General features: G+C 45.6%; 1 protein-coding gene across 3 annotated transcripts in view; it reads right to left on the reverse strand.

Annotated features, from left to right (window-relative positions):
* The window catches only part of LOC138526208 (osteoclast-associated immunoglobulin-like receptor), a 213,748-nt gene that overhangs the window by 110,167 nt on the left and 84,185 nt on the right, over positions 1-19,396 (reverse strand). For 2 of the 3 annotated variants that reach the window (XM_069636674.1, XM_069636682.1), the window contains 2 exons: positions 14,764-15,045; positions 9,563-9,844 (listed from right to left, as the gene is read on the reverse strand). In XM_069636674.1, coding sequence (XP_069492775.1) covers positions 9,563-9,844; positions 14,764-15,045 — 564 coding nt within the window. The remainder of the gene's footprint in view (positions 1-9,562; positions 9,845-14,763; positions 15,046-19,396) is intronic. The other variant, XM_069636690.1, reaches the window with a different exon arrangement.

A 19,396-nucleotide genomic window follows, 5' to 3' on the forward strand; every position in this document is an offset into this window, starting at 1 on the left:
ATCAAGCGCCACTCTGGATTACTTTTTTTGTCTCCGGTAATGTGCTTCCCCGGGTTATATCCCTGCAAGTCTCTCCCACCACACACAGCGATCTTGATCCGATAATATTGTCTTGATTTGCCTCTGCAGTGAAAAAAGACAAACTGTGGAATCAAAGATTGGAGATGGAAGTGGGTAGAAACAGTAAGAAGTCCCACAATTGACTGAAAATCTTCTTGCATGGCAATTCCAGGATGACAAGGGGGTAGAATATGATAGTGTTCTGGCCATCTTCAGAGAACATCAAACTAAGGGATTTAGGCTTACACGCTGTATTGAAATATTGTCAAGGTTGGGCGTATCGGTCGATACTCTTTGTAAAAACCCTATGTATGTAAAAAAGATCCTATGGGCTGACGATTGGAGGGAAACTGAGCAAAACGATCCAGCGCTTAGCTGCATACGCTCTGAAAGAGCCTTTTCGCTCTATCCAACGTAACACGGCAATACCTGAGAAGGTTCCCGAGAACAAGGTATAGGAATCTATATCTGAGAATTCGACAGAACATTCTGCACACAAAGGTTACCCTCCTCAGATATGCATGTGAAGTGGGAGACGATAGGTGCTGATTGTTTAATAATCACCCAAAAACTTTAAAGCACCTGCTATTGTTTTACCCGAAACAGAGATCTTTGAGAACTCTATATTTGTATAAATGTATGAATGTGATATTCGGAACTGGCACAGAGGCATTTTGGGAGGCTGTGTATTGGGGGGGATAAATGTCAGATTGATTTATGCACTTGCAAAATTCCTAGAAGTGACTTTCAAGCTACTCACAGAGCTGCAATGTCCGAAATGAATTAGTTACTAATCTACAGTAAAGGAGAAATCGGAGATGGTTAGGCACTCTGCTGCATTTCCTTTCTCCTTTTAATGATTTTTCTGATTTGTTTAATGACCTGTTTTCTTGTTATCGTTCCCCCACCAACTCTGTAACATGCCGGTCCAGCATCCGATGTGCCCGTTTGGATTGCGGCCAGCGGAACACGCTTTTGTGTTTCCAATGCTGGAGGTTGCCTTGGAGACGCTGGGGACGCGATGCGCGGCTTCGTACCGTGTCACTTGTCAGGTCAGCTGATCGTGGCACGTTAGGGTCCGCCCACCGGCAACACAGATATAACACTACTCGCAGGAGATGAACACTGCTTCTAATTAGCGTTTACTTACCTGCTTTTCATCTGAATCCTCTACCTTCGTGTATCGACCCTCGGAATTCCATTCGACTTTGCTACCCATCTCTCCCTTGGATTTGGCGAATCGGAACCTGTGACTTCTTCCTTCCTCTGCAGCAATCCCTGGATGCCTCGGTTACAGTTCCCGTGGATCCATCTTCCGCTGCAAATCTTCTGCTGCTGTTCTTCCTCCGCAAGTTCTACTGGTGTGCTCGCACTCGCAACTTACAGCACGTTACTTTGACACCGCTCGTGCTGGGTTAAGTTGCATCAGGCAGGGAGTTCCTGCCTGAAATACAAGACCATAATCAGGTGAGCTTAGTCCAGTCCCTGTTTCATATTTTTTAGACATTCTGCTCCTGTCTGAGGGGAATTAAAACAGTGTTGTGTCCTTACCACTTCCTGGAACTTTCTCCTTGACTCAAGAGGACCTTGACCTTCCTAAAAGACTTCTACTGTGTGGAACTGTGTGTTTGTTTTCTCCACTGGATCCTAGTGCACTTGGACGCTACCCGGGTTAGTGCACCATCCCGGCTCTAGTTGCGTGCCGTTTCCGTCCGGGGTAGGTTCCTGTACTAACCACCCTATTTGTTGTTTTCTCCTGTCGTTGTTTTTCTTACCCTGATACCATCCTACTCCCCCTAGGGTAAGCTTCTACGGATAGCTCTGATTATTGTTTTGTATCTATTAAGGGATATTTGGGTAATTGCTGGCTCTGTTCTACTTTCCTTAGTTGGTGGCTGTCTTAAGAACATCTTTATACTCCATCCTTGGGCTTTAAGGTAGATATCTCTAGAACAGGATAATTTCATTACCATTGTGTCCGGGTTGATTAACGTGTTCCTTTTTTCCCTTACAGCCCTGTTATAGCAGTGTGGTATCTCCGCTCTTTTGAGTAATCCATCACTCTGTCTGTTACATCCACAGCAAAGTGGTATATTGCCTAAAAGAGCTCCTCAAGTTGAGGAGACCCGGTTCTGAGTGTATCCTTGTTTGGAGACACACAGCTTGGGTTGAACTATATTCCGGTGCAGATCCCTCTTATCTGCGGATTCGAGGTCGAGCAACACCCCGGCCTGTTCAGCTATCAGTGAGTTACAAAATTAGAAGCCATGGATCCTTCGGAAGCAATGGCTCAGATGCTGCAAGTTGTTGCAGATTTGAAGACCGAAATGTCTTCCATGAAGGACAATTTCCAGCAGAGCATTGATGCCAACCATTCCTTGGTTGCTTCGGGCAACAGGGGGCAGAAGCATCAGGAGCTACTGCATCTGGTTCCGGGTTTCCTCCGACCAGGCAAGAAGCTACTCCAATAGTGCTTTCAGCACAATTCCCTTTGGCTCCACCTGAATGCTTTTTGGGTGACCCAAAACATGACAGGACATTTGTCAACCAATGCAAACTGCATTTCTTGTGTCGTCCTACTTCTTTCCCCACTTCTACTACCAAGGCTGCATTCATCTTGTCCCATTTGGGAGGCACCGCCGCTGCTTGGGCGAATCCCCTATTGGAGGCCAACAGTCATGTGCTATACAACTGTGATGCCCTGTTGACCGCTATGAGCAGGGTTTTTGACACCCGGTATACCTCTCAAGCCTCAGATCTGGAGCTGCTCAAACTGAGACAAGGCTCATCCTCCCTACTGACTTATCTAGCCCGTTTTAATCAGCTAGCAGCCGAAACAGATTGGCCGGAGGAAAAGAAATCTGCCGTCTTTTATCAGGGCCTTTATGATGAATTGAAAGATACTCTGTCTACAGTTCCTATTGTCCCAACCGCGTTTGGGGAGCTCCTGGATATGGTGCTTCAAATAGATGCTTGCAGAGCCGAACGGAAGGGTGAGAAAAGACCCAACGTTGTTCCTCTACTCTCAGAGGTCCCAACGGCAGTCGTCCCTACCACGAAACCTATGCAAATAGGAGCCGTTCGAGCACCTCTTACTCCTGCACAGAGAGAACACCGCCGTAGTCATAATCTATGTATGTATTGTGGCTCTTCTGAACATCTCCTTTCTGATTGTACTAAGAAACCCAAGAAGAAGGCGGGAAACGCCAGATCCCGACAGTAGTTGGAGTCCCTACGTCGGGAAGGTTAGCATTGGACTCTCGTCTTCATCAACAGACAGATCTATTTCATCTGTCTGTGTCATTCTCAGTTTCTGCAGGTCGCCCATTTCCTGCTACAGTGACACTAGACTCAGGAGCCACAGGAAATTATATCGATCGACAATTTGCCACGATCTCCGGAGTTGAGCTGGTAAACAAAAAACACCCTGAATCTGTCTGTGCGGTTGATGGGTCTGCATTGATATCTGGTCTGGTTACCCAACAAACTGTTCCCATTTCCATGAACACATCGGAAGGTCATTCCGAGGAGATCATCTTTGATGTTATCACGGCTCCTGCATACAAGGTCATCCTGGGCATTCCTTGGTTACGATTGCATAATCCTGTAGTAGATTGGGTTTTGGCTCGATTCAGTTTCCGTCTTCCTTTTGCAACAATACCTGTCTTTCTGCTCTTGGTATCGTGTCTGAGGTTCCTAGTCAGACGCTCTCCACCATTCCTGCGTGCATAGGGGCAATTACGCTCACATCGGTTCTGGCTATTCCCAGCGAATATGCCAAATTCTAAGATGTTTTTGATAAAGGGAGAGCAGAGTCCTTGCCCCCCCCCCACCGGATTTATGACTGCCCCATAGATCTTGTTCCCGGAGCTAAAATCCCTTCAGGTCGTGTGTATTCTCTCTCCCTAAAAGAAGATCAGATCTTGAAGGATTATCTTGACAAAGCGCTTGCCATGGGGTTTATACGTCCTTCTAAATCACCTGCGGCCTCTCTGTTATTCTTCGTGCCTAAAAAAGAGGGCGATTTACATCCGTGCATCGATTACAGGGCATTGAATTAAGTACGGTAAAAAATCAGTACCCATTACCTCTCATTTCAGTTTTGGTTGACCAATTGGGTAACTCTAAAATCTTCACCAAACTCGATCTTCGAGGTGCCTACAATCTTGTCCGTATCCGAAGTGGTGACGAATGGAAAACGGCATTCAAGACACATTTTGGTCTGTTCAAATACCTGGTGATGCCGTTCGGTCTTTGCAACACCCCGGCTACATTCCAGGCGTTCATGAACGACATATTTCATGATATACAAGACCAATATATGGTAGTCTACCTCAACGATATTCTCATCTATTCTGAGTCCATGCATGAACACGTACAGCATGTGTCTAATGTTCTACAAAGATTGAGAGATAACCATCTGTATGTAAAAGCCGAGAAATGTGTATTTCATACCACAGAAGTGGAATTTCTGGGTCTTGATTCACCAACCGAGGCATCAGGATGAGTTCGTCCAAGGTAAAGGCAGTATTAGAATGACCCATTCCGAAGTCGGTGAAACCATTACAATCCTTTTTAGGGTTTGCTAATTTGTATCGCTGCTTTATCCACTCTTTTTCAGCCATTGCTGTGCCACTTACAGCTCTGACTAGCTCCAAATCCGCTTTTCTGTGGACCCCTGCTGCTCAGACGGCCTTTGATTCACTAAAGGAGGGTTTTACATCGGCCCCGGTTTTGCAGCATCCGAATCCGGAATTGCCATTCATTGTGGAGGCCGACGCCTCGGGGTATGCCCTCGGTGCCGTATTGTCACAGACTTGTCCACATTCTGGAGAAACGCACCCTGTCGCCTTTTACTCCCGTAAATTGTCCATTTTTGAAAGAAACTATCCTATCACGGAAAGAGAGCTTTTGGCCATCAAAGACGCTTTCATGGAATGGAGACATCATCTCCTGGGGGCCAGACACGTTGTCACTGTTTATTCCGATCACAGGAGCCTTCTTGCTTTCAAATCCATGAAATGCCTCACTGCCCGTCAGGCTCGTTGGCACCTGTTCTTTTCTCAATTCAATTTTATCATCACCTACCGACCAGCCCGTCTACATGTTCCCGCAGATGCTTTGTCAAGACAAACTGCTATGGTCCGACATCCAGCGAAAGACGCCGCTCCTCTCTTATCTGGCAACGTTGTTTGCGGATGTTCTGTTCAGCCGTCATTGCGCTCCATCATTACTAATTGGGTAGCCACTAACCCAGCTGATGTCGACTCTTTCGATCTCGTTATTAATGATGGTTTGCCATTCATTCAGGATCGTCTATTTGTGCCGCCTGGTAGGGCTCGGCTGCATGCTTTACAATGGGCTCACGATTCGGTTGTCGCAGCACATCCAGGCCATTAGAAGACGCTGGAATCACTTCGGCGTTGGTCATGGTGGCCTTCGATGTCTCGGGATGTCATGGACTACATTTCCACTTGTGCGGTATGTGCTCAGTGCAAACAGTCACGGTCCAAACCCATGGGCCTTCTCCAACCACTTCCTGTTCCTTATAAACCGTGGCAGAGGGCCCCAGTTCACTTCCAAATTTTGGAAGGCTCTTACCTCGTCTCTTAGATTCGAAGACCGGTTTTCCTCTGCCTTGCATCCACAGACTGATGGACAGACGGAACGTCTTAATTCCACCATGGAACTGTACCTGAGGTGCTTATGCCTCCAATTGCAGTGCTCATGGCTCACTGCCCTGCCTCAAGCCGAATTTGCTTACAATAATTCCTTGCACTCAGCTGCTGGTTCATCGCCATTTGTTACCTTACATGGTTTTCACCCTCGGTATTTGCCACTTGACCCAACATTACCTGCAAGTAGTCCGACTGCTTTTTCCTGTGTAAGAGACATGGATCAGATACATTGGGATGTACATTTGCATCTTCTTCGCGCCCAGGCTAGGGCTAAAAAACATGCAGACGCACACAGGTCCCCGGCCCCTACTTACCTGCCTGGTATGAAGGTTTGGTTGTCCACGTGGAATCTGAGGATACCAGGAAAAAAGTTCTTGCTGCCCAAGTTTGTGGGTCCTTACCCTATTACGTCCATAATCAATCCTGTGGCAGTCCGTTTATCCCTGCCTCCCTCATGGAGAGTCCATCCGGTGTTTCATGTTTCGCTCATAAAACCTTACATAGCTGGCACCGGATTGTTGCATCGTCCGGTCCCTGTCATGGTCAATGGGGAGGAAGAATTTGAGGTCTCTGCTATCCTAGATGTCCGATGGTCCAGGGGCAGGCAGTTCTATCTGGTGGATTGGAAAGGGTATGGGCCTGAAGACCGGACTTGGGAGCCCTTGAGCCATATCCACTCACCTGTCTTGCTCTGGGCTTTTCATACTGCCAGGGGGTTGCCCTGGCCTTTGAGGGCGGATACTGTAACATGCCGGTCCAGCATCCGAAGTGTCCGTTTGGATTGCGGCCGGCGGAACACGCTTTCGTGTTTCCAACACTGGAGGTTGCCTTGGAGACGCTGGGGACGCGATGCGCGGCTTCGTACCGTGTCACTTGTCAGGTCAGCTGATCGTGGCACGTTAGGGTCCGCCCACCGGCAACACAGATATAACGCTACTCGCAGGAGATGAACGCTGCTTCTAATTAGCGTTTACTTACCTGCTTTTCATCTGAATCCTCTACCTTCGTGTATCGACCCTCGGAATTCCATTCGACTTTGCTACCTGTCTCTCCCTTGGTTTTGGTGAATCGGAACCTGTGACTTCTTCCTTCCTCTGCAGCAATCCCTGGATCCCTCGGTTACAGTTCCCGTGGATCCATCTTCCGCTGCAAATCTTCTGCTGATGTTCTTCAGCCGCAAGTTCTACTGGTGTGCTCGCACTCGCAACTTGCACGTTACTTTGACACCGCTCGTGCTGGGTTAAGTTGCATCAGGCAGGGAGTTCCTGCCTGAAATACAAGACCATAATCAGGTGAGCTTAGTCCAGTCCCTGTTTCATATTTTTTAGACATTCTGCTCCTGTCTGAGGGGAATTAAAATAGTGTTGTGTCCTTCCCACTTCCTGGAACTTTCTCCTTGACTCAAGAGGACCTTGACCTTCCTAAAAGACTTCTACTATGTGGAACTGTGTGTTTGTTTTCTCCACTGGATCCTAGTGCACTTGGACGCTACCCGGGTTAGTGCACCATCCCGGCTCTAGTGCGTGCCGTTTCCGTCCGGGGTAGTTTCCTGTACTAACCACCCTATTTGTTGTTTTCTCCTGTCGTTGTTTTTCTTACCCTGATACCATCCTACACCCCCTAGGGTAAGCTTCTACGGATAGCTCTGATTATCGTTTTGTATCTATTAAGGGATATTTGGGTAATTGCTGTCTCTGTTCTACTTTCCTTAGTTGGTGGCTGTCTTAAGAACATCTTTATACCCCATCCTTGGGCTTTAAGGTAGCTATCTCTAGAACAGGATAATTTCATTACCATTGTGTCCGAGTTGATTAACGTGTTCCTTTTTTCCCTTACAGACCTGTTATAGCGGTGTGGTATCGCCGCTCTTTTGAGTAATCCATCACTCTGTCTGTTACATCCACAGCAAAGTGGTATATTGCCTAAAAGAGCTCCTCAGGTTGAGGACACCCGGTTCTGAGTGTATCCTTGTTTGGAGACACACAGCTTGGGTTGAACTATATTCCAGTGCAGATCCCTCTTATCTGCGGATTCGAGGTCGAGCAACACCCCGGCCTGTTCAGCTATCGGTGAGTTACAAACTCATCTCCTACCTGACCTCTTTCTTTTTTATTAGATTTTATGGGATTGTTTGTAATGGTTGGTAAAAGTTAAAATAAACGAATTGCCAAATACAAAATAACATAGCTGGTGTATTTGTAGAGGGCACGTTCACACCCAGAGTGGCATCTTGGCGCTATTGACAGATAACAGATGTTTATTGTTGCCCAACTTTATCGACCTCAGATGGATTATCACTATTGCCACTGCTTCAATGAGCTGTCCGCCATTCCCAGAGCTTATGTGCCGGTCCCTGTCCCATTTCCAGGTTTACTGTCAGTCTACGCCTGGGGCAAGAAAAAGAGGGGTGCAGCCACTGTCCTGAAGCAACGGTGCCATTCATTTAAGACAGATACTGAATCAGAATTTAAAAGTCCTTTCAGCCAACACTGAATATAAAGTGACACATAGGCAAATAATGTTTATTGGTGATGTCTCATTGGAATCCAACTGAGGCAGTTGTGCTAATAATTAATTTGCATTGTTAGTAGAACAATAACCTTACTTAATTATTATACAAACAATGTCTAAACCTGGACAGCAGGTCACACGAATGGTCCCTCATGTGTGATATAAAACCACCTGAAGCTGTGTTACAACCAAGCAAAAAAGCCTTAGAAGAATATCCCGAGTCCTGACATCAGGGACGCAATTTCACCAAAATGACAGGGGTAGCAGAAGTGACATCACACGACCCTTGCCCTCAGATGACATCACAGGAAGTGATGTCATTTGACCTAACCCCGAAGTGACATCAGAGGAAGCGGAGGAACTTGACCTTTCACCCGTTGACAAAACAGGAAGGGGCATCACATACCATTTGTTCCTATGTACACAACGAAAGATATTGTTACAATATCACTGTAATGTAATATACATTTCATACAAGAATGGGTCACCATATGTATCATTAATATCAGTGTGTTTAGGCCCATATTATCGAATTACTGTTAATGCAAGCAGACATCCAAGGCCAAGTGATAATGATGTGTTATTATGAAGCACTTACGCCTAAGCGCTTTATATAGAACAAATATAGATACAATGTCACCCAACTTGTGTTGGTACTCATTTATCGACATCAGAAGGATCAAAGGCTGAGTTCAGGTGTTTAAGAACAGGCTAAATCAGGTACTCACCCCCTGGAGTGTGTCTGAAATAAACCTTTAATGAGTCTAGCAATTATTGGATAGAATTCTAGAAAGACAAATCATCTTTTATTCCTATTCTTTCTTATTTAGGGTCACTGCTCAAAGTCTTACACTAGTGCAACCCCATATTTTTATTTGTTAATTTCTTTAAAGAGGCCTGAACAAGAAAGCCAGCCACTCCAGAAACAAAGAGCCATATGGCACTGGCCACAGCCAGCCCAGGAGCTTACATTTAAAAAAATAAAAACAATAATAATTAGCACTTTTTTTAGTGGTAGCAAGGGAGACCACAGGCATAGCAAGGAAGTGCCCTGGTCGCAGTTGCGACCCCTGGCGACTCCAAATAATGTCCCTGCCGGACATTAGAAATGGCATAGACATATCATGAAACATTTCTGTCTGTTGTGCAATTGTGCTACACATGGTGGCACTCTTGATTTCCAGAGCATGCTTACATATGGAACCTTTGGGTGGAGAAAACTTAGCACTTGTGTGATTCCAATGCCCTTTGTTGTAATTTTTTATGCACACGTGAGATTTTCTGATGTTATAGTATATGATCATGTCACTTACATTTTCTAATGTACACTGGGTCACTGAGCGGTGATTCCACCAATTGTCCTGATTCCTGGACCTGATATGAACACCTGTACTCCATTGATGTGCTGTCGCTGATGGGGAAAGTCACTTGATGTCGCCCCGGTGGAGGACTGCGATCCATTATTAGAGTGGTGACACTGCCCTCATGGAGAAAAAAGTGCTTCACTTTCCGGTCCTCGGGCGCTGAACAGTGAATCTGGTATTCTCCCTTTACACCCGTCACTAGCTCCCAGGAGATGGAGGGCTTGGCCAGATCTGTGAGTGGCAAAGAGAAGGAATCTGGTCAAGAACACTGGATATCAGGAAATCCTGCTCCCATTCAGGAGCTGTCACCGGGAACCCCAATCACACATGCAGCCACCCGCAGGTGGGGCGGAGTGCACTATTTCTGTCTTCACATTGAATCGTTTGAGCATTGAATCCCTTCCGCCCCACTCCACTCCACGTGTTCTCTGTGCAGCGTTAAAGATTCCCATGGGGTACTATGGAACTCCAAAAAGAGGAATCATTCAAGGGTGCGTATGAGTCAGAATCATGCATACCCTTAAGGTTACCACATGCTTACCACATGCAGCAATGGCATTACCATTTGGCCGTATTTCTGTAGATGTTGATGTTTTTCTGAATGTTTAGGAATGTGCTTTGCGTGCACCTCTGGTGGGTAGATACACAATTTAAAAAGGGAATGCTGCTTATTTATTTTTTTAACAAATCAAATGTACCTGAGTGAGCTCAAAGAATTTTGTGAACAAACAACTTACATTCTGTTCAGGGAGATAATTAACTAGAAATTAGATGGCGATAAACACTCATTAAATCTCTGCCATGAAAATACAAGCTCGGGCCAGGTGCAGATCCCCTCTTCCATTTCCATGGCTGGTCTGGTCAGAGCAGAAGCAGCGCCACACCATGGAAGGTGGCGTCTAAGAGAAGGAAAGTGTGGTCTCAGAGAGGTGGTGGAGCAGGTGGGCTGTACTCGCTGTGCTGGCAGGTTTGCAAACTAGGCAGCACGGCGGTTAAGCACTGAGCGCAGCTTGGAGCAGGAAATCCAGCCTGGGTTTTGAGCAACCTTACTGGCTGCCACAGTTATCAGGGTGATAAGTGCAGCTACTGGGTGTTTTATGTGGCATGGGCATCCATGCCCAATTTCTAGAATTGTCTCTCAGCCCCCTCGCGCATTTCACATATTAAGGTGATGAGTAATTTTCATTACTAGAACATAATGTCACATTCCTAGATTTGCTGTAAGGAGCCCTGGCAATTCCAGTATGTATTGCCCCCATGATAGCAGCCCTAACCCCAGGATTTTCTTTCAGGACCACCGTCACACTTCCAGAGCTGTTGACAGGATGCTTAAATTGTTCCTCACATTTCCTCAGGCCCACTGTCACATTCGCAGAAATTCCCTTAGGATTCCAGCTCCACTCCCAGTATTTCCTCCAGGGTCGCTATACCACTTCCAGGATTGCTATCAGGATCTCTTCTCCATTATTTTCTATTACCCCTGATATCTATTTGTATCTCCTAAAGCTTTTGAATGGTGCTTTTCCTGTCTTTTTCCCTCAGTGATTCAGGATTGGACCTGCTTACGTTCTCTTTGGGCTCCTTCAGGTGTTTCTTGTTCCTCTGTTAGGTTTCGCAGCTGCCGGTATTCCTTTTCTTACCTCTTTTATTGGCAGCTGTCATCTCTCCTCTGACAGTCACACAGAGTTTAAAACCTTAGTCCGCCATTTTGGAGTCAGGTAGAGGAGAAGCCCCACGACTAACACTGGGCAAAGCAAGTCCTAGTCAGAGTGGCGATGCTGGTTTTATGTAGCAGGTTAAGCAGTTGTGCAGGATTCTAGAGAGAGTGTGTAAATGCCCACATGAGTGCTTGGTGGCTGCTGGTGTCTTTTCATATCCTCGTAGTATGTTGTCTGTCTGTGTGTGTGCATGTGGGCGCTTAGGGCACAGACTTTGCTCTGCTCTGATAAAGTGGGTGTCAGTGGCAGGATATTTCCCTGCTTCCCCTCCCTCCTTATCTTTCCCCTTGAATATCTTCGCCCCCACCCCTAACTCCCCACTCTCACCTTTTCCCCTCCCCTCCTCCTTCTCCTCCTTACCCCTCCCCCTCCCACACAGTCCTACTCCACTTCTCTCCCTACTCCATCCAGTTAATTGCTCTTCTTACTGTTTTGTTGACTGATTCATATTGTAATTTGCTTCTATCGTTATTTGTTATGTTTCATGTACTAAGTTGTTCAATTCTGCAGCACTTTGGTGTAAAGCGCTATATAAACAAATAAATACAAATGCAAATTTTGGCTAAGGGAACTTAGTACCTGGATACATGTTCGTCTGTCAATTGGGGCTGCATGTGAACCGTGTAGGTCACTTTCTTTCACCCGCTCATCTACGCCTGTGGATGTAAAGTTGAGTGGCTTGAAATTCTGGTCTAATCATGCATGAGGGTCTGAGGGTGAGGAGGGACTTTGAGGAAATGAGGGCACTGTGTCTGCTTTAAGGGACTCTCACTTTTCTCAGGCCCTTACCCTAGGGTGGCGGAACATAACAGACAGGGCCGGCTTGCTTTGACAGGGAATAACACCTCCTTAGACCGTTAAAAGCACTTTGGTGTAAGTAGTATTTGGGGCTTAGTGATTATTAGAGATGGAATCCAGTGCATTACTGTCAGCATTACTGTCAGCATAAAGTCTCATTCTAGTGGTAATGCTGTTGCAATTCCAAAGCAAAATGATAGGGCTAAGACGGCCATGCAAGGTCTGCTCCGCTTTCCTTATCTGCCTTGGACATCCATCAAAATCTCTAGATCAGTAAGTGTGGCCTGAAAGGTGGCGGTAACCATTCCCCCCACTTTTACCACCACTTATTACAAATCCCGGGGTTTAGAAAATGAGCACCATGGTAACTGCCTGCTGCCGTCGTTAATTGCAGCAGGAATGTATGATTTTCTTGAATCATAGTGCAAAAGAAATGTGTTAAACCTGCTAATACCGAGTTAAACACGTTTCTCTAATAGTACAGTTCAGGAATGACAATTGCAGGGCAGCGATATGTTTGCACCAAGTCCCCTGCAATTTTACACTTTATCGAAAATGATCACTTTAGCTCCTAATCAAATAGAAAGTCAAGTCCGTCCTTTTAAAATCCACGAGGACGTGAAACCTCATTTAGTTATGTGTAACTTCGAGTTTAGGGTGAGGTCCACAAAGATTAGAGGTAAATAACTGCCTTCTAAATATGGACAGTTGCAATGGGCTGGGAATTCGTTAGAGGAAAGTCTATTATGGGGGGTGCCTTGCCAAAGTCAAATTCTACACTTAGAGCCTGATTCAGAGAGCGTGTCCAATGGGATTGCACCATTATGAAATGCTCCTGTGAATCAGGCCCTCAGTAGTTAACTTCGATTCTAATAGTAATCACAGACTATGTGAGTCTTCTTTAGTAATCCATAGTAGTCTTTCTGTTAAGGCAACTGTATGAATACTATTTATTTACTAACGGAATACAAAACCAATACTTATGCACTATTCTTCAAGTCTTCTATTTGCAGGGAATAGTAGTTACATCACCAGTAGTGACCGATACTCAGAAGACTAAAAAATGACCAGAAGAAGATGGTCCATTCTGGTCAGGGTCAGTTTCATTTAAAAGAATGAATGGATTAAGTGCACAATGTCCCCTTCGGGCACTTTTGAAATATTCCACTACATAGTTGAAAAGTACAGAGTAAAACATTGGTGAAGTATGTTTGTGGAAAAGTGTGAATGCCTCGCACAAGTAACGATTGCGAGCGGCATATACAATGGCTTCCTGTGTGTTTTTACCAGTTGGTAAATGCTGGCAGTTTCCACAGGAATCTATTGCATTACCGCCAGCATGAAAGTACATGCTGGGATATTGCAGTCGCATTTGTCAGGTGAGTGGAAAAAGCAGGCAGACATCTGAAGTCGATCCTGCTCCCTAAATCCGCCTGACAAATTATGGGAAACACTGTGGATCTGTAAACATGTCAGTAAAAGTAAAGCCCCCCACCTTTACAGTCATTTGTCCCGAACCCCGGGACCCAGAGCCTGACTTGTGTCGACATCTCAGTAGAAATGACACTACTTCCCTAAACGAAGAGGATGCTGGACAGTGCAGAGAAACAGTTCACATTTATGCTGACGTCAAAGAATACATTGGGCTGACTAGAGCTGGGAGGACATTCACAGGTGCACTTCTAGACATTAGAAGGCTGAGATCCTCTGTGTCTTAGGATCTACGTGATCATTCCGCATTCCGAAGAGCTCGAATTACACAGTAGTGAGTCCCCCTTTTGTAGCATTTTGCAATTCGAGCTCTTCGGAATTTGTGCAGTTGTCCCCCGCTTTCCCTTTCATGTATGCAGAGGATACCCCCGCAACCCTCGAACCCCAAAATACCGAACTAAGGGACATGGGCACCCCCCTGAAAGCTCCCCTCCCCTGGTTTGGTATTTTCGGATTCAGCATTTTTTGACCTATGCCGAATGCGTATTTTGGGGTAAACCCGTGTATCGATGTAGACTCCATCACTGGCTAGCAGCTGCAGCGGTGGAGGCTTCTCATGACCCGAAAGCATATTTATGAAAGATATTTCATGGAGAGAATTAATATTCGTGCACACCATCTTTAAGTTGTATGATGTAAATTTAACTATAAACATATTAGTTCTGTTTGTGAAATAATTGTAATGTTTTCTTTTTGCAAAGTGTGTTTTTCAAAATGAATCTTTTAAAACTGAAGAACGCTGACCCTTGAAGCCCAGAGTGAGATGGAGAAACTGCATGTGTCCTTACAGACCACTTTGGGTGGGCAGGGTACAGGCTGGCATAGGGACAGGCAAGGGGGAGGAAGAAAGACCCGAGAGGCAAGGGCATAAGATAGCTGCAGGAAGCTGCATATAATGGGAATGGAGAGGCAAAGAAAAGAGTGATAGGCATGGGATAGGAGTAGGAAGGGAGAGGCCAGGACACAGGAAAGGCACAGGACGGAGAGGCTATGGTAGGGATAGGAAGGAAATAAGGAGTGGAAAGGTAAGGAGAAGGAATAGGATAGGTAATGGATTGTTTGGCAATATGTTCATTTAGCCAAAAGCTGTCTTGAGCTCTGGCCACTGTTAAGTCACTATGTCCACCACAACACCCCCCTTACCTAGAACCTCAATCTGTATGATGTCACTGGCATCAGAATAGATGGCGGGTCCTGTTCTTGGGCGATAGCGGCAGGTGTAGGCCCCTTCATCTGCCGGCTGCAGGTCAGTGAGGAGAAATCTGGCCTCACTTCCAAGAGGGTCCTGTGTCTTGAGGACAGTTATACCTCTATAAAGGATGAATCTCATAGATGGATAGAGCACCACACAGCGGATGGTCAGGTTTCCTCCTCTGGCGATCAGGTTGCCTGGGATCACCTCAACTGTTGGTTTAGGGTAGGATCCTGTATCCATAAAACAAAGAGAGAAAGTGATTGGTGAGAGAAAAAGTCTGTCCCTCAGCACTGCCATTCGATATCTGTGAGCACATTCTAGTCCCATGCATCCTCATTAACAGCTCCGCCCCCCCGATCACTTCCTTCTTCGAAAAATGAGAGACCCCTACTCTGCTAGAGGGAACTACCTTCCTGGGCTTCTATGGGGCGTCGCCCTCTTGACCTTGGAGAATCTCCAGCTTGAGCCCTCTGCCCGACCTCTAGCACTACCCTACCACTTACCTTTGCATGCCCAGAGTAGTAATGGGGCCTTTGAGAGTAGCCTTGAGGCCGCTTAAGGAATGAAGGCCGGTCCTAGTAACTCTCAGTATACAGTGGCACGCATCACTCAGTAAAAGCGCAGCAGTGGAAGCACGCTCCCCTCTCGCGAGCAGTGCATGTACAGAATGGGGAGCAGCACAGCAAGATTGGCTCTCACACAGAGAACAGGTGCAGCTCTAACAAGGGGGCGTGGCTGTAGTGCTGCGCGCATACTAAAGAGTGCTGGATTTGGCCTACAGGGGGATGCATTTACAATATACAGAAGGGATTTTAAAAAAAGACCACCTGAGAGCAGCCGGCCCGAAACAAAACATAAAGAGACCTTGCAAACATGCATTCTGTGTCACTCAGCATGGTCTCATGGTGGTCTTTTTTATTCCATTCTATATATTGTGACTATATCCCCCTATGGCCAGGTTTACAAATAAAACACTTTCTCTAAATAAAGCACTCTCTCACTTAGCATGTAAGCATCCAGCCAGTATGTAAATCACCCTTAGACTGTAAATAAATCTTTGAGGAAGGAGAGGGGACAAAAAGCACCAGCGTGGGTTCCTAGCTGCTTTGCATAAAATCAAAGAGCATTTTGGGGACATAAGAATGAGCACAAGGTTTTAGATTTGACAAATATTTCTGATTCAACCCTTTAACCCTTCTGAGCATGTGATGCATGCAGGGCTTCGTGTTTAATTAATTTGTCAAAAAACGCACCCTTACAGTACATTTTCTGTAAACCCTGAACCGAGTATTCTCATTTGGACAGCCACACATTTTGGGTGTGAGGCTTGAACTGTCCTCACTGTCTTGCCAGTGGTGGAAATGGAAATAATGTGGAGGGGGATCCCACAAGGGACGGTGTGGGGTTGGAGTTTGGAGGAGGGGGTGGAGTTCCGAGGAGAGGGAGTTCGGAGGGGGCGGAGCTGCCAGTTGAACTCTGATCGAAGGAAATGTTCGTAAAAATGTTGCAATTTCTTTAATTGCTTGAAAAGTACGCAAACCATGGTAAGCGTACTGTACTATGGTTTGTGTAGTTTTAAGCCATCTTTCTGAGCAGATCATTACTGTCCGTGTTGACATCCCCCCAAAACTACAAATACCAGAATTCAGTTGGGAACGACAATGATCGGGGCTCGGTGAGAATTGCGTTTTCCAAATGGATTCTGTTTTGTGCGCACTCAGCAAACCTAATGTGCTCTGTGCGAGCGCACTGCGCGCAGTGTGCACTCCCACAGAGCACATTAGATCACTGAGGCGAGCCCCCAGGTTCGCAGAGGGTCTTTGGTGCATCGTACACAGGCAGCAGAAGTGCACACTCCTTCCCAAAAGTCAGAGAACAGACACAACACAGGTGTAAGCAGTGAAAACATCCTTTAAACGTGTAGCGCGGCAGGCCTCCCCCACACAAAGAACAGGTAGAGCATGATCAGCAATTCGGCAGTAACACCTATGCCCGGACTTCCCTCACACAAACACCACAGTATCAGCACAAACCGCAGCCGTGCACATGGGTGCCGACTTTTGATGTTAGGTACAGGCGAGATGTCTTTATTTAACTAAATCCTTAACTCAAATGCTGTAAAAGTATCAAGATTTACACCAACAAGTTATAGTTGGTCAAAACATAGGATTTTGTTGTATGGTGTCTAAAGGAGCAATGGATTGAAAAAAATGAATCCTCCTGCATACATTGGAGGAGGCGACTGGGGCGACTTTATCAATCAGACAAGAGACATATACCCACAGGCCTCCCTTGCTCCGTCTCCCTCACTTCAAAGACACACAGCCAGGGCTGCTCATGGACTTCCTCGAGGCTTTATCTTTTGGACATGTCTCACCATCAGACCATTTACAGCGGGAATTGATTAGTGATGGGACTTGATGACAGGCAGTGGCCATTGCTATGGCCCTATTTTTCTTAGAATTACACCAGATTTTAATAAGTGATTTGAGTGGGATTGTTGGGTGTTTAGAAATGATGTGGCTACAGAAGAAGCTGTGTGAAAGTAAAGTCCCTCTGCCAAATCTGCTTAATTTTCCACTGGCATGTATTTTTATGCTGGAGGAAAACCAATAGATACCTAAGGAATCCACCTAAATTGTACATCCTGGTAAAAGCAGACAGATTCCAAAGGAATCCATTATAGATGTCTCCCACGATCATTAATTTTGAGAGGCAGTCACCCTTTTCCAGACACTTACTGAAGAGTTAAGGCTGTTTTGCCTGTGTTTTACTATTTACTTTTCCACTACGTGGTGGAAACAATTAAACTAGCACCAGAGACTTTTTGCCCAAGAGCGTAAAACAGAAGTGGTCTCCTCCATGCAATTTAGGATGCAAATGGAATTAGGCTCATGCACTTTTTTATCAACATGTTTCAAACAATGATGTATATATGTGTTGTCAAGTTGGTTTATCATGTGACTTGTGCAAATTTAAATCACCTGTGCAAAATGGAGTATTCTTTTATGTTTTTGCACTCCAACATTAACACATATTTCTGTCAACATGAGCTGACACAATACTTGATCAAGTACCTACATTACAGTCTAGTCTCAAATTCCAGCTTCCCCATCATCATCATTATCATCTGTCATTTGTATAGTGCCTTTCACCATTGACATGGTCCCAATGCGATGTAGGTTGAATGCCCTCGGAGGACAGAAGTACAGGTATTGGGAAGTTGTCAGAGAGATTTAAATGTGCGTGTGTGTTTTGGCCAATACAAAGGTAGGTAGGGGTGGCCAAGTGCCTGCTAGCCACCCATGTCGAGTTGGGAGTGTGAATGGGTGCTGAGAGGTAGAGCAGAGAGCATGTGAGAGCACCACATAAACATGTGATCATGGGCAAATATTTTAATCTCAATGTGCCCTTACCTGTCGAAATCAGATGCCCCCAGAAGTGATTCACTTTGCAGTGCACACTATTCCAAAAAAGTCTCACTCGTGGGTTAATACACTAGTGTTGCCCCATATGTAATGTTAGTATCCGATTTTTCAAGACTTAGATTCAACCTATTTCTTACAATGAAAGTAGTGGGATCTAGGACATATATCCCAAAAGAAGAACGTAAATGGTGCGTCGAGGAGGGAGCAGTCCTTTTCAAAGTCCTCAGGGAGTATCCCAAAACCGTCCAGGTGAGATGCAAATATTTTAAGGGCTCTAAGCAGGATATGAATATTAATGCACATTTGCACTTTTGGAACATGACATTGGCTGGGAATCAAGTCTCCCTAATTTGAGCGGCACTGAGGTGTAGTTAGGACATTCGTAAATGTTAGAGGGATTTTAAAAATAAGAATTGATTTTGGATTGATTGAATAGGCGGTTGGTTAATGATTGGGCGAGCAATACCTTGCGGTCGAAAACATGTGGGAGGCTTTGTGTTTTTGATGAGTGGATGTGTTACCCTGTGTAGGTGTACGGTCATACACATGTTATTTGTTATGGGGTGAATAACGTATTGCTCTTTTTTTCTTGTTTCATGTTCATATATAAAGTTTTGTGTAAGGATTGATAATCAACCATATACACAATACAAAAAAATAGTAATAGTGGACTTTCATATTCACCATCCAAAGTTGCAGATCTTGCATATCAATGTGTGTTACCCTAAGAATTTTGGTTACATTTCCAATTGCTGTTTCACCCTGTCTCTCTCCTGCATACCAGCACTACCTCACACACTCAACTCAATTGAAAAATGTGCTGCAAACATGAGCAACATAGATCATTTTGTGCTTTAAAATGTCTTTCTTTCAGTTAAAAACTGTCTCATTCCATGCTGCGGTAATCTGAGGGACAGGGGTTCTGTCTTTCATTACAAGATACCAGGCCCCTGTGCCCTCCCCACCCGCCCCCCAGCGGCCTGCTAGGAGTGGCCACGGTGTTCAGAGAGGCATTGTGGAGTGCAATGAATCTGAAAGGGAATAAGAGCTGGGGTCCCCATCGCTCAGCCCTTGCACAGGAGAAGAGGTGTCATCCTGTACTCTCCCCAGCCAGGCACATAAGACATAATTGGTGAGATTGTACTGCCAAGAA

Source organism: Ambystoma mexicanum, chromosome 1q, assembly GCF_040938575.1.
Source record: "Ambystoma mexicanum isolate Mex_15411 chromosome 1q, UKY_AmexF1_1, whole genome shotgun sequence".
NCBI classification, from domain to species: domain Eukaryota; kingdom Metazoa; phylum Chordata; class Amphibia; order Caudata; family Ambystomatidae; genus Ambystoma; species Ambystoma mexicanum.